We start from the raw sequence: 26,225 nt of genomic DNA, 5'->3' as shown, positions 1-26,225 counted from the left end.
AGTGGCATCTTCTGGGTCACTGTGAAGTCCTGCCCAGTTGAAAAATTTATCCATAAATGTTTTGTCATATTTTGTGAGTGCTGAGGAGTGATTGTGTTGGAATGCTGGCAGTGGGGTGTCAGTGCTGGCAGTGTGGGGCGCAGGTTTGTGCTGCCACGTGAAGGTGCTGGCTCTGCAGGCTTGTCCCTGTGCTTATCAGAAAGTGCTGAGCTGGACCAAGGGCAGGTCTTGCACTTTTGTACCACTGTGAAAGTCAGGACATGCTTGCTTTTTCTTTTTCTTATTTTTTTTTTCTTCTTTGAACTATGGATGAAACTAGGGTTTGAAAAATATTGACAGTAAGACAGCAAGAGCCACTCTTGGAGCAGTCAGAGGCCAGTTGTTGGTGTTTGCTGGGGGTGTGAGTCTCCTGAGTTCTCCCTTGGTCTCCTTTGCTGTGTCCCTCCTTCTGTCTGTTCCTCAGCTCAGGAAACATTTCCAATAAAAGTTCAGCTGGGACAGCATGCTCCCATGGAGTTTTAGTTCAGGTGAAAATGATTCTGCTGATAAATTTCTTGAAACTCCAGAAATGTGAAGTGATTTTACCTGAAGGATAATTTATTATAGATATGTTGCCCTTTAGTTGAGATAATCTCCAGCAATGATGATGAACAGAGATGATCAGGGATTCTACTTTTAAAATGTCTTTCTGACTAGAAAAGCAATTTGGGATCCACTTAAATCTCAGTAATGAAAATTGGGTAAGGTAATAAGAGATTTCATTTTGTGAGTGAATTGACAATGCAAATACCAGGATTTTTAATTTAGGTTTAAGTGGAGTAATGGCTACTCATTCTGATGCATCATTAGTCATATTGCTTTTTAATGAGGGATTCACTTTCTTTCCCTGGTTAGCTCTAACACTGATAGCAAAGCCCAAGGAATGTGCAAATGTTTAGGGAGGTCTGTTGAATATGTGTCACTGCACCATGTTAATTTTAAAAAGGGAGAAAAAGCAGTTTTCTTTCAATGGTGAAAAACCACACATTTCCCTTTAGTACAGGGAAGATAAATAGTGCAGAGCTGTGATTGGTAGCCTGTTGTAAAAACCCACAAGCAATAAAGTAAGATACATTCCCAAATAACTTCTAGAAAATATAGAAGGAAAATTGCACTGAGTGCAGGGCTCGTGGAAGAGGCTTTATGACAGACAGTGGGAGGAAAAAGTTTACTTTGCCCATCTCTGACAGGGATGTCTTATAAATAATGGCAGGTGAAGACTCTTTTTGCACTAGCAAACCCACTCGCTCCAAACACCTTGTTCCTCTTCTGGAGACATCTCTGCTCAGTGTTTTTATTTCTTAGATGTCTTTCCTTTTTCTTGCCCTATTTTTTTTCTCTTTTTCCTTTCTGTTCTTTAATTAAGAGCTCGTTTTGTTGTTCATTGAACTCAGTGGGAATCTTTCCATCAAATTGAATGCATTAGGTCAGATTCATAATCAGCCGCCACTGAAACAACCTAACAATAGTTTTGTCACACGCTAGTGAAATCTTAAATGGGATTTGCTTTAAAAAAAGCAATAGAACTAATCCATTATAGACACTTGTTAGAGCAGAGTTTTGACTGTATCTGTGTATTTACCAACACAATTTCAACCAATTTAAACCAAATTGAAATTAAGGCAGACTTTTTCTCCAGGCAGGAGCATAGGGCAGTTAATTAAATCAATTTAGACTAGTGTGGTTTTAGTGACAGCAGTGTGATACTGGGGGCTCTCTGGACTTGGTTTGGTTGTCTCCCTTCCTTAGCTGGGTAAACCATTTTGACTTTCTGTGAGGATAAGCTGTAATGTGATGAAACACATGGGGAATCCAATGTAGATCAACCCATTCAGATCTGGGGGCAAGACAGCTAGTTTCTGGGATGCAAATGCCCAGCAAATCTCTCTTTGTTCAGGCCTGTTTACACATTTCTGGTACCCCACCATGGTGTGGCATCCTGCAGGTCTCAGTGTGGTTTGCAAAAGTCTGAGTAACCCATGGTCTGTAAACTGCTGAGGCCACACACTCTTCTGGAGCAGAGATTTGAGGGGATCTGCAACCCCTGGGGTCTCCAGCACAAAGATACAACCTCACATTTTGCCTCTGCTGTTTTGTTCTGCTTTTCCCTTGGCCACACATGTGCCCCTTCATCCCAGACGTCAGGGCAGAGTGCCTGAGCTCCCGAGCTGGCAGCCCAGAGCAATGCCAGGAGCTCTCCAGGAGGTTGCTGTGTCCACACACACAGGAGGGGAGAAGGGGTTGCACACAGCAGGGATGTGGGAGCACGACCAGCCAAGGAGAAATCCTGTCAGGATAACCACCAAGAGACATCACATGCCTGGGACACTGCCAGTAAACCAAGAGTCTTCTTATCATCCTCAATTGTGACCTGCTAACCTTGCTTTGAAGTGATACACCTCCCAGGAGTAGTGGAAACTCAGTTTTGCAGCAGTCACTTTTCAGCTTCAGAAGGAGTTATCTCCTTCAGATCTCTCTCTCTCTCTGACTCTCTGTTGTGAAATGTGAAAGAAATACAGGCCACATCTTCTCTCTTCATAAATTCAAGGGGATCCCAGATATCTGATATGCTGAACTCATTCTGTACCACTTGACTCCATGTGAGACACTGCAGCTCCCAGCAGATTGGGTCACACAGGACTGGCATCCATTTCTCATTATGGCTTTCTTGAGAACTGCCCTTCTCTTCACAGCTTATAAAAGGAAAGTTGATAGGGTGAGGCCTCCAGAATGGTTGTGAAAGTACTGGGTCACTGTAGAAGTTTTAACCTAAGAAAACAGCACTTTGGAATAAAACCAAAGCTGAATATCAACTGAAACAGGCCATGTAGCTGCAAGAAAATATATATGACACTGATAGAAAATAATGTATCCACTCAGAGTGCATTAATTCTTCTCTTTGAGCAGGAAATGGAAATGAACTTCTGATGTTTCCAGAGATCTGTGCATGACAACAGTCTCCAAAGTCCCTGTTATGTTCAGGCCTTTGGTTTACTGTGGGGTTTTTACATACAATTGATATGATTTATGAGATTTCTTGTTAAATTTTATTGCTCCAATGATTTTTCTTTGGTTCTTTTGAAGTAGAAAACATAATTTCTGTAGTAAATGGCAGTTGAAAGTCTTAATAGAGCATAAAAATCTGAAAGGTCATGATTTTAAAACTTTAATATAGAGGACAGTGCACTGCTTGATACTGCTAAAAATATGAAAAGTTAATGAGATGTTTATTGGTGATAAAGATAGAATCTTCTCACAGACCTTTGATTTGGCTGCTTGTGTATTGGCTTTTTCTGGGTGTACTTTTATAAATGAGAAACACTTCTCATTCTTCACATTTCAAGATCACAGAGAGTTAAAAACACAAGGCAGAAACTTTGTCCCAGGGTGATTGTTCAGTCCTCCTAACACCCAGTGCTCCTTCCTCTGTGAGTGCAGACTATTGGTTGCATTTATCTGGTTTTTAGGGTCATATTAACCACCTTCATTTGTTTGACTATGTTTAAGACCTGTGGGTACAAGCAAATTTATAACCAAATAAGAAACTGTTCCTGTCACAACACACATTTTGCAAGCTTTCGTGAATGACAGTAGTTTACACAGCCTTAATCTAGAAAATGTCTCCTAGTGTGGGTTTTTTTTGGTTAATTGGTTTGTTTGTTTGTTTGGGGTTTGTGGATTTTTTGCAGATTTTGATTTAATCTGCACAACTAACAATTTTTTTTTAATTTTTTGAAAAATCTGCAAAAAAATCTGGATTTTTTGCAGATTTTGATTAATCTGCATAAGACTAAAAAAATTAATATTGATTAATCTGCATAAGACTAAAAAAAATTATTTTTTATGTGCTTCTTAGCAAATGTTTTGTATTGAGCATGTAGGAACTTAGGTAAAACAAAAATGCCTTCCTGCAGTATCACTTAATGTAGCAGACCTTCACCAGTTCACCTCCAGTTGCTTGCAGGTGTTTTCTCTAGGACTGGAATGGAAAAAGCACTTAATTCCAGTGTTCACTGTCACTGTTGGTGCAGGGAGAAGTAAAGAGGGGACAAATGTGGTCATGGCAAAAGCCAGGACATCAGGAGGGGCCCAGCTTTCTTTCTTCCCACTAACATTTCCTGTTTTCTGTTGTTTTTGCAGCAGTCCAGCGCGGGGGACCTGCGGACCCTAAGGAAAGGATTGTCCCCGTACCACTCTGAGTCCCAGCTCTCCTCACTGCCACAGTACCAGGACGCCCTGCAGAACGTAAGAGACATTTTGTGTTTCCCCCCCTGCAGCTGCTGGTTGCCCCAAGGAGTGCTGTTACTCATGATTTTTTGTTAATCTTGTCAGCCAGGCTGGGATACATCCAGTTACAGGGGAGCTCTCACAAGGGATTGCTCACCCTGAACCTGGAGTTGCAAACATGCAGCAAAAACCTTGGGAGGATTTGGAGCCCCTGGAACATTAATCTTTGCCTGATTTTAGTTCATCAGCTTCCCAGCGTGGGTTTTCAGTCAACTGACAGTCACTCTTGTGAATCTTTTAAAGCTGGGGTGATGCTTGGTACACCTGCAGCGTCTTGGTAAATGCCCTGTGCCTGCTGTAAAAAAGCTGGTTGTGGGTGAAGCTTGCCATGTGTCTGGCAGTGCATGGACAGGATTGTTTAGTGAGTAAGTTCTTAGGTTTTTCTGTATCACAAATGAGGTTTGGGTTTCCTAAGATTTGCCTGCATTGCTTCCCAAACCTCAGAACAACTTTGACTAAAGCCTCCTGCATAAGATGGAATCTGTGCTGCTGTGCTAGGGCATGGCTGAGGAGCCCTGCCAGCTGTTTGCCTTCCAGATGTTACCCTCATGCCTGGGCCTCTATGTTTGGGTGGTGATGCTGTTTTCCAGATTAGAGGAAGAGTGCAGAAACAGTCAGAGAGTCCTGCTGGGAGTGGGCTGTGAGTGTTAGGAATGTGAGCAAAATCCTGATGGCAGCAGAGCTGGAGAACCTCACTGCTCCATATCTGGGACCCTGGACAGCAGGGCTGCAGCTTCTGTAGGACCAGTCATGTGTTGGCTGCTTGACTGGGAAAAAGTCATTCTGTAGATTTTGTCTATCTCTTACAGTTGTAAAGAAGGGCACAATGATAATTTAACAAAGTTTGCATAAATAAAACTCAAGTATGGAAGCATATCCCCTTCCTATCCCTGCTAAATGTCAGGATAGATAGAGATGCTTCAAGCTAAAAAAAGAGGGATAAAGCTGTCCAGGTGAATATTCACTTCTGTAACTTTGTGCCCCATGTGTAAAGACAGGACACTTTACAGGGAGTGCAGAGAGACTTGAACCAGGAGATGTTTGTCTGGCTGTGCCAGCCTTACAATTTTAGAGATTTTGCTTTGCTTCCCTGGTGCTCAGGCTTTTGATTCCCAGCTTTGTTCCAGGTTGGTGATGCTCAGTCAGCCTGTGCTGGTTGCCCCAAGGATTTTACATTTACTACTCATGATTTACATTGATCTTGTCAGTCAGGCTGGGATACATCCAGCAGCTCTCTGCAGAGGGGCTGTGCTGGGATGGGAGCTGGCAGGAGAGTTTTCTGCTTGAGCATTGGCCCCTGCAGCTCACTGGTGCTCTGTGAGGGCTGGTGGCAGATGGTCCTGCCTGCTGGATTCCTTCCTGGCCAATTGTCCCTGTTTTCTCTCCTTCCTCAAGGAAGAGATGGCACCTGGCATTTATGGAGAGTCCTGGGTGCTGTGTGGCATTCACTTTCATCTGTCACCCTAGCTGTGTTCTGCCTTCTTTGTGGGAAGTCAATAGAGAAAAACAAAAACAGCTTTGGATCCAAATCCACCTTGTCTGAGATGCTTATGTAGCCATTTATTTATTTATTTCTAACAAAATATCTTTGGTTTGTGGCTTGATGTGATACACTGTTTTTGTGACGAGGATAATGACCACAGATTCATGAAAATGTATTTGAATGACTTGAGCATGCCCAGAAGTGGATATTTAGATGTACCTGGGTTTCTCTGTGGCTTTTTTTAACAGAAAGCAGGCATGAGTTTGTGAGAAATCATTCTTCTCTGTGCCTGCACAAGCTTCCTGTGGGTGAGTGATGGACAGTTGGTGTCAGCTTCAAAGCTGCCCCATCCATTCAGGGTTCCATCACTGGCACTGCCTGTGTAACCCCTTTGGGAAGTTCCCAGCTCATCCCTGTCACTGTCACACAGGTAACGAGCAGGCATCACCCCAGATCTCCAGGCTCTGACATAGCCCAGTGTAGGACACAGCTGGGTGTTCCTGGTGTGTCCTGGATCAGGGACAGCAGTGCACCCTCAGGATGCAGAAGCAGAAGACTCTCACAGTTGTGCTCTGTGCATTGGGCTTCACGCATACAGATAATTACAGATTTGCTGTGTAGTCTGCAGTTACCAAATATCCAGGAACAGCAGTCCTTGTTAGTCTGGCCTACAAGACCCTGTCCTTTGCAGGGGAAGGTGTGATATATTGTTAGGTTGAACTGATAGCAAAGAGTCAACTTTTCCAGCTCTGGGAGCTGCCACCCAGTGTCATTTCATGGAGTACCAGAGTACTGTGTCCTTTGGGAGGTGAGGGTGATTTCCTCTGGCTTGGACTCATGAGAGGAGGCAGCAACAAGCTCCTAATGGGATCTGCCATTTCTCTGGGATGGGACTGGATAGGCTGGCTCTGTTTTTCCCATTGCCAGAGCCTCCAGAGCTGCTCAGTCTCATGTGAGCTGCTGTCCCAGGCATGAGAGCTGCCTTTGAGAGCTGTCTTTGAGGTACCAGAGCCGTGCCCTGCTGAGGACTCTGTGGCCCACCTGGCATCTGGGTGTCATGGTTTCACTGCAGCTGGCAGCTAAACCCCACAGAGCTGCTTGCTCACTGCCCCCTCCCCCAGGGGGACATCCCAGACCCCTGCAGCACAGCTGGGGGGCTGAGGTATAGCCCAGAGCTTGCACTTCTCTCTTTGGCCTCTCCGTGGCTGCCATGTGGACACATGTTCCCTGCAGACTTTCATGTACCTGCTTGCTGCCCACAGGCCCATCTCAGTGCCCAGGCATGAGAAGGTGACCTGAGGGCTGCTGATGCTCCTGTGGTGGTACCATCAGCTTGAGAGGCTCAGAAACCAGCTGCCTGGAGGAACCATTTATCCACACTGGCGAAGAACACCATTAAACATGAACCAGCTTGTTGCTAGCAGTCAGAGCTAGCCTGGCTGGCTTACACTTTAAATCTGCTAGCAGTGTTCATGTGATTTATAATGGGAATCCTGCCTTTGGTGGGAGTAATTCAATGGAAATACCGAGGGTGGTGTGCATGGAGTGTGGGTGGGAAAGTGTGTGTGAAAGCAGCAGGAATTCTAGATGAGGGGATGCTTTGGCCCTGCTGATGGCCACAGATGTGACTGGCAGCAAAGAACTGGGTAAACACCCCAGGATGTGTGGTTTATGTCAGGACTGGGAGGTCTGGGCTGTGATAAGGCCACAGCACAGATGGCTCACCAGCAGAGGACTGGTTCCCTGATAACAGGAGCAGTGTCGCACCACAATTTTTCTTCCTGTGGTTCCAAGAGGAAGGAATAGATAAGATGACCAAAGTGATGGAAAGGAGGCAACAGGCAGCAGCTTTCCTAGGGTTTTTGGAGGGTAAACAAGATGCTGAGATAAAGGTCAGCCTGTAATCACCACTGACTCCTAAGGCATGTGAAAAATGTGTCCCAGAGCCCATTTCTTTGCTGTCAATGAGGAGGGATGCTAAGGCTGTCATTAGGGCTTGCTAGTGGGTGTCCCTTGTTTTCTGTGGCACACACAGGGACCCTGGCCACCTTTTGGTGAACTTGTGAGTGTGTGTTTGTAGGTGTGTGGGTGTGAGTGACAGGTTAGGTTAGAATAATCCTCACCTTCCTCTTCCTTCAGTTTTTGTACTAAGTTTGTAGTGTTCCCTTGGTGAGGAGCAGGAGCTCCTTGTGGTTCCCCATGTGGGTGCAGGATGTGTCTGCTGGTGCTGTGGCTGGAGCCCATCCTGGGTCTGGAACTGGGAATCCCTGGGGAAAGTACCTGCAGATACACTCTGTGGGAGCTGAGACAAGCTCTGTCTTTTTGAGAGGACTGCTGATGATGCCAATACCTGTAGGGGGATAGAATATAAGGTAGTATAGAATGTAGTCTTACCCCCTAAAGAGTTGCAGCTGGGTTAATTAGTAAGGATTAGGAACAGGCCTGGTGTTAACAGGCCACGCCTGTAGCCAATAAGAAGAGTGTTATAAAAGAATGGATTGGTTAGCTGAGGGAACTGGAATCAGTTGGTTGCTGTGAGGACAAGGAGGAGTCAGTGCCTGGAGGAGCTGCCTACAAGAAACATGAAGGAGGTACAAAACTCCAGCAATATGGAACCTTTGCAGTATAGTGACAATAGCACTCTTGCACTATACTGACAACAAATACCCAGCTTTTATACAGGTCCCTGAGGACAACAATAAGCATCTCCAGATAAAAGGGAGATTTCTGTTAGAGTATTCAAAGCTGCTTCTCAGGAGTCTGTGTAGACTACAGATCATTCTGGAGAGACACAATTTCTTTTTCCCTTCTAAATCGGTTCCAAACCCAACCAGGTCCATAGGAAAATCCATAGTAGTGTGGTTATGTACTGGAGGGCACTCAGCTTAGAGGGCTGCTGAGTCTCTGGCTTCCTGACACTGTTCCTGACTGTATTTTTCTCCAGTGCCCACTTCTTGAAGGATGCAAAGCCTGGGAGATACCTCTGGCAGCACCAGCCCCTTGCCTTGATTGCCACAAGGAGTCACATTCTGTACCTCTGCCTTGCAGAGATGCCTGAGGGAAGTGGATTTTGTTTTGCCAGATGGCACACTTGCTATTACAACAACAAGCCCAAATGTTTGTGGTCTGTAGGTGTAAAGAGAAGCCATTAGATGGAGTGGGAAGGGATGATGAGTCCTTGGCTGAAGCTCTGGCTGTCTGCTGAGCCTGTGAGAGCAGTGGTGGGAGAGGTGATGTGAGGGAACGTAGCAGCTAAACCCCAACCCCAGTGGCAGTCCTGGCTCTCCCTTTTGGCTGGAAAAACAGTGGCTCCATCCTGCTCAGTACAAGGGCTAAGGCAGAAGAAAAGTGAGAAGGTAAAGGTCTATCTCTCCCTCAGCTCCCTGCAGAGGAAGGACAAAGCTCCTGAACAACCTGGTGTAGGCAAGGAGATGTAACTGGGGCCCAGGCCTGGTCTGGGGACTCACAGGGCAAATCTTGTAGTCCCTCCTCAGCCTGCATGGGAATAAATCTATTCCTCTCAGGGAGAAGAACTGGATCAGCTTCTTAAAGTCAACTTGACTTTTCAAATCAAGCTTGAAATCGCTAAAGATCACCCCACTGTTCTCATTGTGATGTCCTGAAGATGCACCCAAGAAGAGTCAGGGGAACCCTTGGAGCACTGATTGCCCCTGCATGGGGCCCCAAGGTGTCTCAGCAGAGCACAGCAGCCCCTCCCCTGCCAGCAAGGAACCCCCAGCCCTCACAGTGCTACATGAACCCTGGGCATGGGCATCTCCAGAACTGCATTTACATCTTCAGCATCTCATTGTGGCCTCTCAAAATGCCTCCAGCCCCTTCTGTTGCTTCAGAAGCCCCTCCTGTGCTGTTCCCTGATGGTCCCCTGCCTTCTCCCATCCCTGCACCCATCCCCTGTCACTGTCAGGTGAGCTGAGCTCAGCTGGTGTGTGTCAGAGGATGACTCCAGGCTGATTTCTCACCTTCCCACATCAGTGGTGGCCATGGTGCCTTTTTAGGCAGGGGGAAGCAATGATTGAGAGAAACATGACAAGAAGGCAGCTCCTTCCCACTGGCTTCACTGATACCACCAGGATGTTACTGAGCAGGCAAAAAGAGGAATTCAAGGTGCCTGATTTGCCGCTGCAGCAACAGTATCTGTGGAGGAAAATGAAAGGTTTGTCAGGATTTATGGCACAGGGAGTGCTATGGTGAAACTGAGAACAAACCAATTAATTTTTGAAAGCAGGTGCCCTTCATCTGCTGCTGTTGCAGAGGCTCTGAGCAGTGGGTGGCTTTTTCCCCCATGGCAGCTGACCAGCACAAAGTTGGGCAGTGACAGAGTTGGGGGTTTTGAGGAGCAAAAGAGGCATTGAGAGGCCATGCCCATAATCCACCCTTACAGGTGACCACAGGAAGCAAGAAAAATCTATCTGCTTTGAGGATCTGCTGTGGGTTCTCATGCTCATTTTTCGTGTACCTTGTGTGGGGCTGGCAGTGGCTCAGGGGAGCGGCAGGAGCACAAGGGACCCTTGGTCTGCCGCAGGTCTGGAGGGGTGCCAGGCTCAAATGGGCCATGCAGATGTGCACCCTCCTGTGCACATCCTCCACCACTCAGAGGCTTTCACCTGCATCGTCCCCTAAGCAGATTTGCTTCAAAATCATGGAAGTCTTAAGAATGCCCACCGTTTCCTTCTGCAAACAAATGTGCTTGGTGTCCCTTTATCAGAAGCGCCTCTGGGGTTGCTCACGCTGACAGTGCCCCTGTGAGTCAGTCAGGGTTGGTGCACTCGGCTGCTGGCACGGCTGGGCTGGCTCTGTCCAGGTTCTGTTCGCTCCTGTCAGGTAATCACGGGCTGGAGCCGCTCTGCACAGCTGTTGGAGGGGGTTTCACAGTCCGAGGGGGCAGCTGGAGCTGTTGGGGGTGATTTTGTGATTTTACCACCATGCCCCATCCCCACTGCTGCCCACAGAGCGAACGCTGCCCTCGCCCCAGCCGGAGGAGCTGTGTGTGACTCACCGGCTCTGCGTGCTCCAAGGAGCCTCCCGAGTCTGGAGCTTCCATCAGCTCAGGGCTGAGAAAAGACACCCTTCCTGTTTGTAATGACATCCATTGCAAACAATGTCCTGACTTTGTTTTTCTGTTCGGGGCAGTCTCTGAAATCTTCCCTTCCCTTGGGTGCCCCAGCACAGCCCGTGCAGCCAGCCTGCCAGGGAGAGGAGCCATTCTTCTGTGATGTTTGCTGAGAAAGCAATGAAGGAGTTAAATTGCTTATTTAATAATCAGAAAGTGCCATGTAAGTCCTTGTTATTACTTAAGCAGACATCCATGCCTGCTGGGGGCACCATGAAGGTGCAGGAGGAGCTGGCTGGGACACACAGACGGGCTCTGTCTGGCTCCCGTGTGGACCCAGCAGTTAATTCATGGATTTGAATGTTTACATGACCAGCTGCTCTCTGTGATTAAAGGCAGCAAATTAAGTAATGCCAGAGGAGATTATCATCTGCAATAAAGTCCTTGATTTGATAAGGAAGATGCTAATACAGGGGACTGATGGCTCTGAACTCACTGCCTGTCAGGGACCTGTGTTGTGCTGGAGAGCTGGGTCTGTCTAGGAATCCTCCTGGTGCCAGGCTGTCAGGTGCTTGCAGCTGCAGGGCAGCCCACCCTGTCTTTGGGACTGTGCAGCCATTGAAGTGTCCCAGAAGGAGCTGGAGGTTGAGTTTGAGGTAGGTGCTGGCAGGATTTCTGTACAATAGGCATGGAATAACCACAGCCAAGCACCATCAGTGCTCTGGATCATCTGCCAGGCAGACAGGACACACAGGGATGCTCCCTGGCTCCTGTCAGGGTGTCCCATGCTCAGATATCAGAGGTCTGGCATCATCTGCAGTAGGGTGGCAAAAAGGTGTGGTCTGCAGAGGAGCTGGCACTGTCACTTCTTTGTACCTCCAGGAAATGTTGTAGCCCTGGAGTGCCACCAGTAACCCTGTCCCTGCAGGGCCCTGGGAGGAGCTGGGATCCCTCAGGAGCACCACACGTGGTGGCAATGGCAGAGCTGCCGTGGGCATGAGAAGATTGGGCAGGGAGGGAAGGGACTTTGCAGGAAGGGAGGGTGGAATGTCAGCCTGGAGTTGTCCTGCTCCAGCCGGCCCTTGCTTTGTTTCAGCCATTAACCCTTTGCAGCTGCAGGGAAGGGAAATGTGGCCCGGGATGCAGAACGATGAGGGAATTTCTCAGGCTGGTAACAGGAGATTTTTTTGTGTATGATCACCCAGGCATGCCCCTCATCTTTGTGTGAAGGGAGATTTCTCACTCTGAATGGACCATCAGTCCGTGTGAACCCAGTGCTGCCCTTGGTGCTGCCTGTGCACTCTTGTGATGGGGACACCGTGCTTCAGGGGTTTGATGCATTCCCTGCCTTCCCTTCTCCCATGCCAGGGTGCCCTTGTGCTCTCAGTCCTTGGTTTGGATGCTGGTTTTCCCTCATCTGCTCCAGGCACTCCCTTTAACTTGTAGCCACATGTGCCATTCACAACAAAAATGTGCCGGGCCCCTGTTCTGTCAGCACAGCAGGGCTGGGGTGCCAGCCATGGCACCTTTCCATGGTCCTGGCCCTGCCACCCACTTCCCATGAACTGTTCCTGCATGTTACTGCCTCCTGCTTGTCTCTTAACACTTCCTAATTTGCAGAGTGGCATTGACACCTTCATTTATTTTTTATTTATTTAAAACACCTGGATGGTGACAGGTGCTAAGGAAGGGTCCAAGTACAATTCGAATCTGGGTAAGCAGGTTGCAAACAAAACCACTGTGAGATAAATAGACATGCCTGGGAATTTTATGATGAGCTGTCTGACAGTGCCTGGTGTAATGTAATTTTCTGTGTTCTGTCTCGGCAATAAAAACTTCACGGTGTCTGATATGACTCCATTTAGCTTTAATGCTGTCTGAGGTATGCCATTAGAAAAATGTGGCTTATATAATCGGGTTTGAATTCTAAATGCTTGTTTTTTGAAATGGGAGACAAAAAGTAATAGAAGGCAAGGGGAAGATGTGAGGTTCAGAAGCATCAATATTTGCTCATATGTTCCATATTGGTCTGAGACATCCCCTGTGCCTAGGTTGTGCCTGCTGGCTGAAGTAAAACCAGCATGATGCTCTCTTTTGGGTTTTGAAATTTAGTCTTTTGCAGTCTTTCTGCAGATCAGGAATAGCTCTCTTGGCAGTGAGGTAGGAAAGGGTGTCATTAAAAGACAGAATGTAATTGAGCAAAAAGAGATTGAAAACTGACGGCAGGCCCAAGGTCTCATGTCTTTCAGATCCCTGGAGGAATCAAGGAGAAATTGTTTATCACAATTTCTTTTTTCTTTTTTTTTTAATTTCTGATCCAGAACCTCTAAAAGAGCAGACACCTGTCATGCCCAGTTAGGCTTTTTTCTTCCTGGGTTCCAAAGCATTCCCACTGTTATGAAGAGATGTTCATGTTTTAAGCCTTACTTTACCTCTGTGGAGGTGTGTCATTACTGGGATTTCTCAGTGTGCCCTATTGCAGAGAGTCTTCTTAATTTTAGTCCTCCAAGTGCACAGGAATGGAGTATTGGTACACAGGAATTGCAGTATGGCAGTGCTTGTCAGCATCTGTGCTGGAGCACATCCCATGCAGTCACACAGAGCCAGCAAGGACTCATTAGGAGACTTGGTTTTAGACCGGGGTGATGACATTGTGGTGTGACACTGCAGCAGATGTTGGCCAGCAGCTGCAAGTTGAAGCCTCTGCTTTCATTTTTCTGGTGTCAGATTGAAAAGGATCATTGGCACTGTTTGTGGTCTGGGGATTTTCTCTCTCACATTAGCACTGTTGCTTTGCTGATGATGGTCTTTGTCTGGGGCAGTGAATGGGGCTACTTTGATTTGCTTTGTTTTCTGCTTTGGTTTGGAGGGTGTCAGTTTCATTCTAGCAACAGAGAATTGGGGAACTTATCCCCTGTGTGTAACATGTTGCTTCAAGGGTGCTCTGGCATGAGGGACTGCAGGGTTTCTCTCTTCTCTTAGTCAGTTCTGCAGTTGGACTGTGAGTCTCCATAGAGCCTTGGAGACAAGCCCTGCCAACTCCAGGGAGAGGTTTCTGGGAGGGTCTCAGATGGAATTGAGCTTCTCTGGTAGATTTGTGGTTTTGGTGTGCATGGTGTGGGGAGGGGACTGATGCCACATGGGAGCAGTAAGCTCTGAGAAGTGCATTGGTCCCATCATTGATACCACCAAATATTTGTGCTTGAAATGGAAGAACAAGTGAGGGCTGTTAGGGAAATGTGTTCAGTGGTGCTTCAGTACTGCTGTCTGCACAGAGGCAGCAGAGGAATAGCTCTTGTGGTTTTCCCTGTGGAAAAGGCCCTGGATATGGGGGTACTTGGCATTGTCCTCCTTTGAGGGATGCTGAGAGTCTCATCAGGACCCTCTGAGGACACTGCAGTCCCAGAGCCATCCTGGCAGCAGAGACAGGGCTGTTCTGTCCAGGGCTGAGCTCATCAGAGATCCATGCCACAGCAATCTAGAGTGGTCTGAGCAGCCACAGTGGTTTGGAGAGAAGCAAAAGCACCAACTGGCTGAGGAGGCTTGGGATGGGTCACACACAGCTCCACAGCCTCTGGTTCCCTGGGACTTTTGCTTCTTAAGGAGAGCTACCTTTGGGTCTCAGAGGTGCAGTGGTTGATAAACCCTGTGCATGAGGAGGAAAGGTGCTTCCCTATACCCCTCTCCTTAATTAGGCATTACCTTAATTAGGCAATCTCACTGCTGGGCAGCTCTTCCTCTGCTGGGGTGACTGGCTGTGGCTGCAGCTGGAAGTGGTATGCTGTTTCTCAACATCTCTGTTATAAATTTTAATGGCATTTTTGGTGACTTCTGAGCAGTCTTGTAGCACCATTCATTTATATAATTACATAATGCCTCAGCCATGTGTCTGAGGGTGGAGAGTAAACCACCTCTGAACTACCAAACACTATAAAAACCTGGCAAGTGGAAAAGCCATATGTGCATCTAATACAGAGACTGCACGTTCGACAAAAGCAGACGGGGAGAGGAAACTGAGAGTGACACTTGCCTCAGAACACACCATGTTGCTTTTTGCCTATATGGACAATTTCTACTTCTTAGGATGTAACCAGATTAACCTTGCTATTATTGTCTGCCAGGGTGCTGAGTCAGTGGTGTTCCTGTGCCTGTGGAAATGTCAGCTGTAGGGAACAGGAAGGGCATGGGTTTCTGCAGTGGTGGGGCTCCTCAGATTAGCTGAGTTGGAGTGCTGGGGTGCAGCTGTGGGAATTCTTGCCTACAGTTTCCAAATGCATCTGTTCTAGGCATGAGGAATCTCCTCCATCTGTGCAGTTTTACTTACTACTTAAACACTGACTTCTTGAGGTTTTGCCTGCCCTACTTCCAACCTCCTGTCTCAAATCTCTGGTTCCCTCTCCTCTGCATTTCACCTCAATGGATTTCCTGCTGGGTAAAATACACATCCTCCTCTTCCTTCCCATTCCCTCCCTTCTCCCACTGCTGGCAGTTTTCCAATATAGCAACCTTGACCTTTTCTCCAATTCCTTCCATTTCCTCCTCTTCAGCTAACACTGTTGGTGAACTCTGCCCGTTTTCCTCTCCTCCATCCTCCAAAGGCTGGCCATGCATCCTGCTGGATGTGTTGTCACTTCTTTCCTTGCTGACTGCAGTTCTGGCCTCCTTTATGTGTGCCTCTGTGCAGGAAGCTGATAGGAGTTTGGCTGAAGCTTTTTTTCTTTTTTGTGAACCACATGAAATCAGTGGGAATGAAGCACCAACCCCTTTAAAAATGCTGACTGTCTGTGTGTCTGGGAAGAGCCTTCCCTGGGGGTGCAGCTGCACAAGAAGCTCTGCCTGCAGTGATGAACATGAAGCCACCCTTAGCCATGTGTGTATTTTGCTGGGTGCATCCCAAAGCTGCAGAGATTGCATTGCTGCCAAATATTGCACCCCCAAAGACTGGGGATGTTGGTGAGATCCTTGCTTGCTCCCCCACCTTCTTCACAGGTGTGTTTGACCTTTTGTAGCACCAGCCTGGCATGGTGGGGAGCTCTCTGTGGCCTGGAGCAATGGCTCAATGGCATGGCCATGGTTCACTCAGCATTGATGATGATGGCACTCAGCAATTTGGAGATCTCTTTCTGCTGGCTGGGGCTTTTGACTTCTAAGGATCAAGGATCGTGCCTATTTTAGAAATGAAGCAATCTGTCACTTTGACTACAAGGTTTGGGTCTACCTCTTTTGCTGCATTTCTCATCCTTTATAAAGTTATTTTTCCCTTCATCAGTCAAATTCTCTACCTGTGTTCAGGGGCCACTCAGTTGAGTGCCTTTGTCTGAGAAGGAAGGTGACCCTGTGAATGCTTTTTGTGTGATATAATATATCCAGTGTATCACTGTGTTTGCAAGAATGCTTTTATCTTGTCAGTATGGTGATTGGTTAAGTACGATCAAGCTCTTTAGAAAAAAACATTTCTCTCTAATCATTTTTGTTTCATTTGTATTCTGTAATAACTTTGAGAGTGATTGTGATCATGGAAGTGCTTTGTAGCTCATTAGTGCCTTCAGTTATGTGAGGAGAAGCTGCTGCTGTCTTTCATATGGGAGACCTCGTGATCTACTCTAGTTTGGCCAAGAAACTGTATTTAAAATGTTGTCAGCAGCAATATCCAGCAGAATTCCTTTAAACTTTGTTATATTACTCCCAACTCCAAAGAGATATTAGATGTTAGACCTTTGTTTGGCATTTCCTGTGCTAGTTCTGAAGAGGGCCATGGGAGAAGATCCGTATCAAGTATGACCACAAATTCCTGAATATTCTTCTTTCTTTTGTCATGAAGCTGCTCATTTATGGAAAGAAAGGACTCTGTTGCATTTACCAGCCCTGTGAGAAGTTTGTACCCCATTTTGCAGCTGTAGACTGGCTGGATCCAGTCCCTAGTGCTCCCCTCAGCCTCTGGCTTTTCTGTCTGATGTTATGGATGGGGTGGCTGAGGATGTGTCCCCAGATGGCCAAGCTGTAACACTCTGCCCCTAGGTCCAGAATCGTGTGAGTGCCTCTGCTTTTTCAGGCTGTTAAATAACCTTAGAGAATTTCTGTGGGGTTAGTAAGTCTAACTTTCCTTTTCTGTGATGCCACCCCTCTGCAAAGGAACTTTGTGTATCACCTGTAACTCAGTTCATGAAGGTTGCTATTTTGAGTGAATGGCTGTTGGTCATGGCATGGGTTAGGCACAGATCTGTGGCCAGGGCTTGAAAGGCTCTGTGCTTTTTGTCTGTAGCCTAATGGATTAGCCCAACTTTTCCTTTTTAACATGCCACAAATGCTTTTAGGAGTAAAAAGGCTCCTACAACTTAAAACATTTGGAAGAATGAGAGCTGAGAAAGTGCCCCATCCATTGGTTCTCCTTTGCTGTAAAAGTGGTGAGGCTCTGGCACTGGTTGCCCAGAGAAGCTGTGGATGCTCCATTGCTGGAAGTGTTCAAGGCCAGGCTGGGTGGGACTTCAGGCAGCCTCATTTAGTGGAAGGTTCCCTGCCCATGGCAGGGGCTTGGAACTAGAGGATCTTTAGGGTCCCTTCCAACCCAAACCATTCTGTATTTCTATTATTCTGTGATTCTTCTGGCACAACTAACTTGCTGGCCTTGGTATGGAAGGCAAAATGATGAGACAAAGCATAAAAATGCTGTGTTTTTAAACCAGGGAAGAGGTGAATGGAGTGCCTCGTGTGTTGTGTGTGAAAGCATTCCTGTGATGGTGCTACATGCTGCTCTGCCATCCCAATTTGCTTTCAGAGGCCCCCAAGTATAATAATTCTTTGTGTTTCCTAAAGGATGTGAAGGCTAAATACAAGTTTGGTCAATGATTTCATTGTTGATTTCTCCTGGAGTTACAAAGCAATGCAAAAATATTAGGACAGGCAGGGTGCATCTCACTGAATAAAGATATTGTGTCTCTCATAATTCAAGCTGGATGCCTGTAGAAAAAGGAAAGCCCTATGAAAAATGCTTACAAGGCTGGTTGGACAGTAGAAATCTTTTGTAAAATGTAATTTCGGCATCGTTCCCACTGGAATCCTTCATGCAGGAGGACTGGCCAGCATTTTGGAAACAAACCCAGCCAACATTAGATTTGGACATCTGCTTGTTTTAAGGTTGCTTTCACAATTTTCTCTGTAGCTGAAGATGGGTACTTGATGTCAATGTGGAAGCACTGCCAGAGAAGCAATGAAGTTATGCCAACTGTTTCTTTCATGAGCACAGCTTCTTAGAAATGACTGTTTGATGCTGGAAAATCTTCTTGTTTGCATTGCTCCCATGTTTAGAAGGATGGGTACTGTTTGATCTTGTCCTTGTGGAAAGCTATCCTAAATGAACAAAAAATGTTTCTTGAATAAATTTAGATTTAAACCAGGGTGATCTCCTGCCTGAACACATCTAGACTGAGTGCTGGTACTTAAATAGTGTCAAATCAAGTGACTTGTGAGGAAGGAGTAGTGGTGTCCTTTGTCTCTGAAGGTGGCTGAGGGGATTAAATTTGAGACAAGCTAGTGGTCAAATTTTCTGAATCTTTTATTTATCCTTACTTAAATCCCCCAAAGGGGAGTTAACACATATCTTATGTGGTTTCCACAGGGACCAGCTCGCATGGCATCTGACCTTGCACCTTCCCCTGCAGCAGGGTATGTCCCTGTGGGGCAGAAGCCAGAGGCTGTGGTGCATGCTATGAAGGTAAGGCTGTGTGGGGCACTGGGGTGTCAGAGCTGGGCATTGCCCCTGCTTGTGGGAACAGCTGAGCACAGAAATTGATACACAGGCAGCATGTTGGTAACCAGCACCTGTATCATGATGAATAAGCATTGCTTCTTAAAATAGTTGCAGAGCTAAGCAAGATTATGCACAGCTATTTTTTGGGGGTTGGAAGCCTCCAATAAAAGCTGCTGATGCTGAAGGTGTTGGTTGCCCTTTGTTTTCATCAGCCCTGTGTAAACTGGGGCGCTGGGGTGACAGTGGTGACCAAAATGCTGTTTTAAAAAGGGACACAAAACCTGCATTTCCTCATATATTTTGTTATTGAAAATCCTGCAGCACTCTTCAAAGGAGAAAGATTTTATTTTATGAAAATATACAACAAACAGTGTAGGATGTGCATCATCAGTAGGGATTAAGTCAGGACCATTCACAGTGGGACCATGGGAGACTGGTAGGGGAGTTAAAGGAGAAAACTTGTGATTTCACAGCAGCTTTCAGGTTCTAGTGACCATCCATTAGCAGAAAAAGTGTAATTCCCCAGTGCTACATGTTTAACTAGTTAAGCAAGATACTTCTGTGCTTCCTTCTAAAGCAAAAATCCTTTACAAGGTGCAATAGGGATGGCTGGGAAGTCCCTTAACTAAATTAGTCTTTGGTTGAAATATAGTGATTTATAGATTTGGATTTGCTGAAGCATTTTGTACGGGTTTAAAGAGATTACATCAACTCAAAGGAGAATTCCTGGATGGCTGCTCTGGAGCTCAGATCCCTATGGTCCTAGCTGGAAAAAAGGTCCAGCAGTGGCATCACCAGCTTGGATTATCTTAGACCTGGAGACAGATGCTTACAAAGCTCTTTGCTTTGTACCTTTCCACATCTGACACATAAATAAATGGCACAGATTTGCTTGTAGTTGTGATCCACAAATTCCTAAATTTTATAATTTTTAGTGTTTCTGTCTTAGTATATCATGCCTGTCCAGGGTCTCTTGGCTCCAGCACAGATATTGTGATGGTGGTGGTGATGGTAAAACCAACAAATGTCAGGAGAAGCAGTAGTAGTGTGGCTGGCAAGGATATTGGTTCCACTGGGCAGTTGCCAGATCCCAGGAGGATTTGAATTAATGCCACTATTTCTCAAGTAGCTATTAAAGGCAAGACAAGTTTGATTTCATTTGGATCTAATTAGAATTTAAATTATAAATGATCCTTCAAATTGAAAATCTCTTGATTTTTCAGCTTTCTTGAGACTTTATACATCCAAATTGTATAACCCCTATTGATTGATTGTATAACTCCTTAAGAGGAGGATATCCAGCATGGCCAAGGATTAAGAAATACCTTTAGCACAGTTTTTGCTTGTTCCCAAAGGAGCTGACCACACAAGTGGCAGTTCACTTGCTGCCATATATTTGTCCTGTGTTTTCCAACAAGTTTTTTCTTTGCTTGTTGTGAGTGGCTCTGTGCTATGAGAAAGCTCCATCCTGTACTATGCTGCAATGTGCTTGTGGGTGACATTTCTCCTCTGTGTGTATAGATATATACATATATTTATATATATATATACATACTGATGGATCTGCTGAACTGTTGCCTTGCAGAATGTTGCAAACCCATGGGAACCTTTGTTTTTCTCTCACTTTGCATTGATTTGTCTTTGATTGCATTTGATCATCAAAGCTCTGATGCAGTCCAGACTACTGCTGTTGGCTTTTTCTTCCCAGTCTGTGGAGTTCATACCTTTCTGCTCCTCTCTTCATTGCTTTTGGCAAGGTGGTGGTGAGGGATAGTACTAAGCAGAGCTGGTAGTGTTTTTAAATTACAAGATCAAATACTTCTAAATTGATTATGATCATATTCTGGGGAGCAATTAGTTTCCTATTTGCTTTAGGAATTGCAGGACTGAATTTCTCACTAAGGGCAAGAAACATAAATGGTTTTAAGATATGATTTGATAAGTATATGAAAAGGATTGAAAATTAATAAGGAAGATTCACGGAAGCTGGAAATTAAGTTTGGAAAGTCTGGTGCAGTGATTCATTTAAAGGAATTGAAAGGAACTTGGATGGTTGTTTGCACATATTAGTAATCCCTCTGCTTCAGAGCTTTGTGGATTCCTAGGAAGGGCTAGAAGAAATTCAGGAGAAATTCTCCTCTTCGACATCATAGTTTGTCTGGTGAGGTGCATTTGTCTGTCTCCAAAACCCTGGAATCTGTCATGGCTTGAGTCAGGGAGCAGGTGACACAGCAGTCACATCTCATGGGGCATGAATGATCCCCCCAATGTGTTCTGCTCACTCACTTGAGGTTGAAAATGTTCTCACATCTGAGGTGAGGAGGAAATTCTCCTGTAGGCCAGTGTGGCACAGAGGGATGCGGAGGTGTCTGTTTTTCCATCCTGTGGCCCATTTCCAGGGATCATCTGGAAACTGAAAGCCTTAGGAATCTGGTCATGGTCTCAATCTCTCCTCTCCCTTGTGGCACAGTTAAATAGTTGGTAGGTGCTGGTCTCCAGCTGCAGACCTATTTTGCCATGCCATGCTGTAGCAGATGGATAGGTGTTATTTGCCCCCTGCAGAACTGGGCAGCTTTTCCAGTGGCAGCCCTGCACGTGGGAAGGTGGATGCAGCTGCTGCCTTGCACCCTCACCTCCTGTGGCACAGATCATGGCTCTCTCTTGAGAAGAGAGCAGCTTACAAATGAGACTTTGTGCTTTGGCTTTGTACCACAGCAGATATTGGAAGAGGCACTGCTTGGTTGAGAAAGGGAGTGCTTATGGCTCAGCAGGCCAGTTCCTTACTGCAAGAACAGGCAAGGAGAGATGGAAAGGGGAATATGATCAAGGGGATGGAGCACCTCTCCTGCGAAGAAAGGCTGAGGGTGTTTGGGTTGGAAAAGAGAAGGCTCCAGAGGCACCCTGTAGCACCTTCCAGTCCTGTAAAGGAGGCTCATAAAAAAGAGGGAGAGGGACTTTTATGTCACATAGTGACAGGACAAGAGGCAGTGGTTTTAAACTGAAAGAAGGCAGGTTTAGATTATCTGTGGGGAAGGAATTCTTTACTGTGAGAGTGGTGAGGCACTGGCACAGGTTGCCCAGAGAAGCTGTGAATGCTCCATCCCTGGAAGTGTTCAGGGCCAGACTGGATGGCGATCTGAGCAAACTGCTCTAATGGATGGCGTCCATGCCAAACCATTCTATTATTCCATGATTCTGTGCAGTTCTGCTCCACTTGTCTTGTGGAACACCTGCATGCAAGCCTGTCCACCAGTGATGAGGCTGCAAGGATGTGGCTCCCAGCAAAAGCCACTGAGGGACTGTCCACTCCACATGGATCTGCAGGGCCTCTGTCTGCCCCCACATACATAATATCCCCTGGGCTTTTTCCTTGGGATTTTCTACCAGCTAAATTCTATCTGTGTGGCTGAAGTACTGCCTGCAATTTAGCACAGGTTCTTCCTTGAGCATGTTTAGGATTTTCTTTATTTTTCCTTCTGAAATAGTTTTGTTTGTTTGCACCTACTAAATAAGGAGCAAGATGACAGGTTGGCACTCCTAACAGCTGTTTTTGCTAACAAGAATAAAAGGTACATATGCTACAGCTCACTATCTCACTGAACATCAAAGCACTTTTCTTAGGAGCTGAGCAAACCTGCTAAAGACGTGGGGAGGTGATGAGGAGACAAATGTAGAAGAATGACATTTAGCCTGTAGCCCAGCTGCCCCCACAGCAGCAGCCTGGACCTTTTCCATGCACGCTGAGCCGTCAAGCAGGTGATCATCACTCCCACTAATTGTGGACAAGATGGGATTTGGCCTTCCAAAACTTGGGAAAAATCCTAGCAGGGCATAGGGACTGTTCCCTTGCTGAAGTGGGATGTTTCCCAGTGCTGTGTCCAGCAGACTTATGAAGCAAGAAAATTAGTGAGGTTTGCACAATTTGGGAAGTATCCCTCAATTTCAGCGTGCTTTGTGTTGCAGAAACGAATACCTCAATTTTCAGGTTCCCTTCCAAAGCTTTACTGCTGCCATTCAGACTCTTTACTACTGTCATTCAGACTCTTTAGTGGTGATTTTTAGAGTGAATATTTGTTTTTAAAATATATTTGGCTATATGGGGTCAGTACAGCAAGTCAGAAGGCATGTGGCATATCAGGTGACTTTGAGGTGACACTGTCTGGCTCACAGACATCAGTGTGGTCTCAAAGAACACTGAGGTGTTCCTCAGTTTATTTATCAGCAGGGAAAATGCCAGAGAAGCCAGCATGCCCACTGAGAGCTAGGTCAGAGTTGTTTTTGGGGAGTAACTTCCCTGTGCAGGAGAGCAGCATTTCCCACTCCAGCCCCATGCCTGAGCAGGGCAGGCTGCTCTCACTGCTGGCATTTTACCCAGAGAGACCACAAAGGGAGATCACCAAGGGCTGCTGTGTCAGCAAAGGGCCCAGTGCTGTCAGTGCAGCGTGATGAAAAGCAAAAAGCCGGGGATGGCATGAGCCCCTTAGAGCCTGGGGTGCATTTGTGTGTTTCCTTCAGGCTCCTGGGCTGAGGGGTGGCAGAAAGCACAGGAGGACACACCCCAGTTTCCTAGACCCTCACTGAATGCACAGTCCTTGAACTTTACTGATCCAGAGGTAGCTGATGTGGAGGCATGTTTGTATTCCCCAGTGCTGTAACTGGAGGAACATTAACCTGCTCCTTCTAAACAGCTGAGGAGGCATCTGGCAGGGTCTGAGAATAGCTGGGGCTGGGTCAGCACTAAGGAAAGGCCTTCCTGTCTTTCTTCAGGAGGTTATTCCACTCTTCAGAGTGTATTTTCTGCCAACATGCCTTTCCTGGATAGGCTGTTGCATTTTATCACTATGAATCCCATTTTCCCATACCCAAGATGCTAACACATCTTTACCAAGTGCCTAGCCAGACATGGGTTGAGCCTGGGAAGCAGGATGATTTCCAGGGTAAATGAGATTCAGAAATGAAATACAAACATAACTTCCATCTGATCATCTTTCAGCTCCAGCTCTGGCTGGGTAACACTATTAAAAGACATTTCCACTGAAGGAAATAATATGCTGTGCCACCTTTTCACACCTCCTGGGCTAAGGAATGTGGGTTTAGTTTGAGCACAAGTTGTAGAAAAACAGTTTATTTTAGTCCTCTGAGACTCCTGTGCCTGCAGGATGGATGGCTGTGGGGAGCAGAGGCTGGGGCTGATGAGATCTTTAACCAACCCACCCCGTGGCTTCCTTGACTCTTGCCCTGTGGCCACAGGCAGTGTTTGGCTGCAGGCAGGCAGCCCTGTGCTCCCTGCCAGGCTGTGCTCCTGCAGGCTGTGCAGCCAGCTCTGCAAGCACACAGGCTCCAGACAGGCAAGTTCAATGTGTGAGTCCAGCTGGATCAATAATTAATTCCCTCCTCTTTAGCAGAAAATAGATGCTCTCTTTGTCAGCACGTACATGCTTTTTGCATCCCTCTTGCCCTTCCTCTCTTAGAATGGATGTGGATAATTCCTGTCTGTGCAGAGACTGGTCCCAAGTAGGCTGCAGGCCCTAGGAGAATGACCTATTTTTGTTTGTAACTCATTTGGAGTGCAGCAGGATTGCTGTGCTGAGGCAGACCTGGGGATAATCTTCCCTGGTATCCCATTTTGTGGAGCAGCCGGTGCTGTTCATCCCTCAGCAAAGGCTGAATCCCATCCTAGCATGGCTCTGTACCTCCCTGGGGCGTGTAGGAATATTTATTCACACAACTACACCTTGTTCATATTCCTGTGTGTGTGGATGCACAATGGTGAATGAGAGCACGTGGTGTTTGATGATGTTGGGTGGTTGCAGGATCTCTGCCCTGCACACTGAGCTGACCACCTGGCTCAGCACTGGTGAAGCTCTGGGTGAGGAGTGTTATGAGTGTGTAAATCAGCACAGAGGCAAGAATAAAACCTGGGGGCTCCTGTGCTGTGCCCACCTTGTGGGATGTGCCTGTCTGGAGGAACTGTCAGAATGCATGGGATGTGACAGAGGGGTATCCCTGGGGTCAGTGCTTCCAGCTGGAAAAGAAGGCTGCCTTTAGCTCCAGGCTAAAGTCTCCTTTTGTGATCAAAGGACGACAGCTGGGCACCTTCTCCCTGAAGGAGCTCTGTGAGGATGGCCAGGACAGTGGGGTGTGGCAGGGCAGGGCTGGCTCCCACTTGAGCTGCTCTGGAGGTTTGGGGTGTGGGCAGCCCATGGTGAGGGACAGCATCATGCTTGTTGGGGTGCTGCCTGGAAGGTGGGACTACCAGCAGCCCTCCTGGGAGAGAGACACTTGTGGGCACAAGCCACCTGCTGCCAGTGGTCCCCAGGACTGGCAGCAGCCCCTCCATGAAGGTGGTGGGACAGAGGTGGTGGGACAGAGGCAGGACATGGCTGGGGGACAGGGAGGACAGAGGTGCCCAGCTTGATGTTACATTTGTCTTTGCTTGTCTTGAGGTTTTGTGAATCCTGCCAATTTAAATACTTGTTAATTATGTTCTTAGGGACACACATAACTGTTTGAGGATCATAATGGTTTTGTAATGCTGTTTTTTTTCTAGGTCCTTGAGGTCCATGAAAATTTGGACAGGCAAATGCAAGACAACTATGAGGAAGACCTAAGTGAAAAGGAGAAGGCAATTGTTCGTGAAATGTGCAATGTAAGAACTCCTCCCAGCAGCTCTTGGGGTTCCTTTTGTGGTCTTAAAAGTATGGAGGAACAGGGATCTGCTGCATGTAAGCCTTGTGAGGTCCATAGGCACAAGGGAAGAGTGTATGCTCTGCTGACCACAGTTTTGGGTAATCTGAGTGCCTTGTTCACTGCACAGAGCAGCCTTTGCTCAATAGATAGTTCCCACTTTGCTGCCTCCCTGCTGAGGAGAGCCCTGTTGGCAATTGTCTTCAACTGTGCCCTTAAGGACTCACTTTGGGTTAAGCAACAATTGCTTGCCTTGTTTGAAGCTGTACAGCTTGAACAGGTTTGAGTCCAAACCATGTGGTAATGTCAGAGGGAGAATCTTGTCTGGAGCCATTGAACAGCATCATGATGTGTGGGGTGCTTTAACTCTGCTGATGGTTTGGGCAGCCACACAGTTAACTGAGCTGGCCACATCCCATATGGTGAGTGCTGTGCCCTGCTGTGGCTGCTGCCATGGCATTGCCTCCAGCCTCAGAGCACCTTGGCCATGCTCTGGCTTTGAACACAAAGTTTGAGATTTCTGCTGGAACACAGCCTGAGCCCCCTGTCCTCTGCAGCTGGGGATGTGCTGTTCAATTGCCAGAGTAGGGAGGAGAATGCCTATGAGCCTTCTTTTTTTTTAGGTCCACATAAGAGGTGGGTCCAGGTGGCATCATTTAGTGCCTTCCAGCAGTTGAGAGAGGCCTGATGCTCTGTTTAAATTCTGAAACCCACCTTAACCCTAAAAGGAGGTGTGAACACGAGTGCACCGTGTCGAGCTGAATCAATGTGAGCATCTCCTATAAGTAAAGCAAAGAATAAATTAAAGCCTCCTTTTTAGGATATTTTGTCTGCTTAATTTCCCTTGTAGCTATGCTGGGGGAAAGGTAAAATACTGTAACTTCATCCTCCCAAACTGACTCATCTCTATT

The 26,225-nt window shown here is 46.7% G+C and overlaps 1 protein-coding gene across 1 annotated transcript in view; it reads left to right on the top strand.

The window, feature by feature from the left end:
* CCDC85C (coiled-coil domain containing 85C) overlaps window positions 1-26,225 on the top strand; it is a 112,579-nt gene that overhangs the window by 81,504 nt on the left and 4,850 nt on the right. The window contains exons 3-5 of the mRNA XM_058806617.1: window positions 4,180-4,284; window positions 18,496-18,591; window positions 25,178-25,276. Coding sequence (XP_058662600.1) covers window positions 4,180-4,284; window positions 18,496-18,591; window positions 25,178-25,276 — 300 coding nt within the window. The remainder of the gene's footprint in view (window positions 1-4,179; window positions 4,285-18,495; window positions 18,592-25,177; window positions 25,277-26,225) is intronic.

This window comes from Ammospiza caudacuta, chromosome 6, assembly GCF_027887145.1.
Source record: "Ammospiza caudacuta isolate bAmmCau1 chromosome 6, bAmmCau1.pri, whole genome shotgun sequence".
NCBI lineage: Eukaryota > Metazoa > Chordata > Aves > Passeriformes > Passerellidae > Ammospiza > Ammospiza caudacuta.
This window is presented reverse-complemented; position numbering and strand designations above follow the sequence as displayed.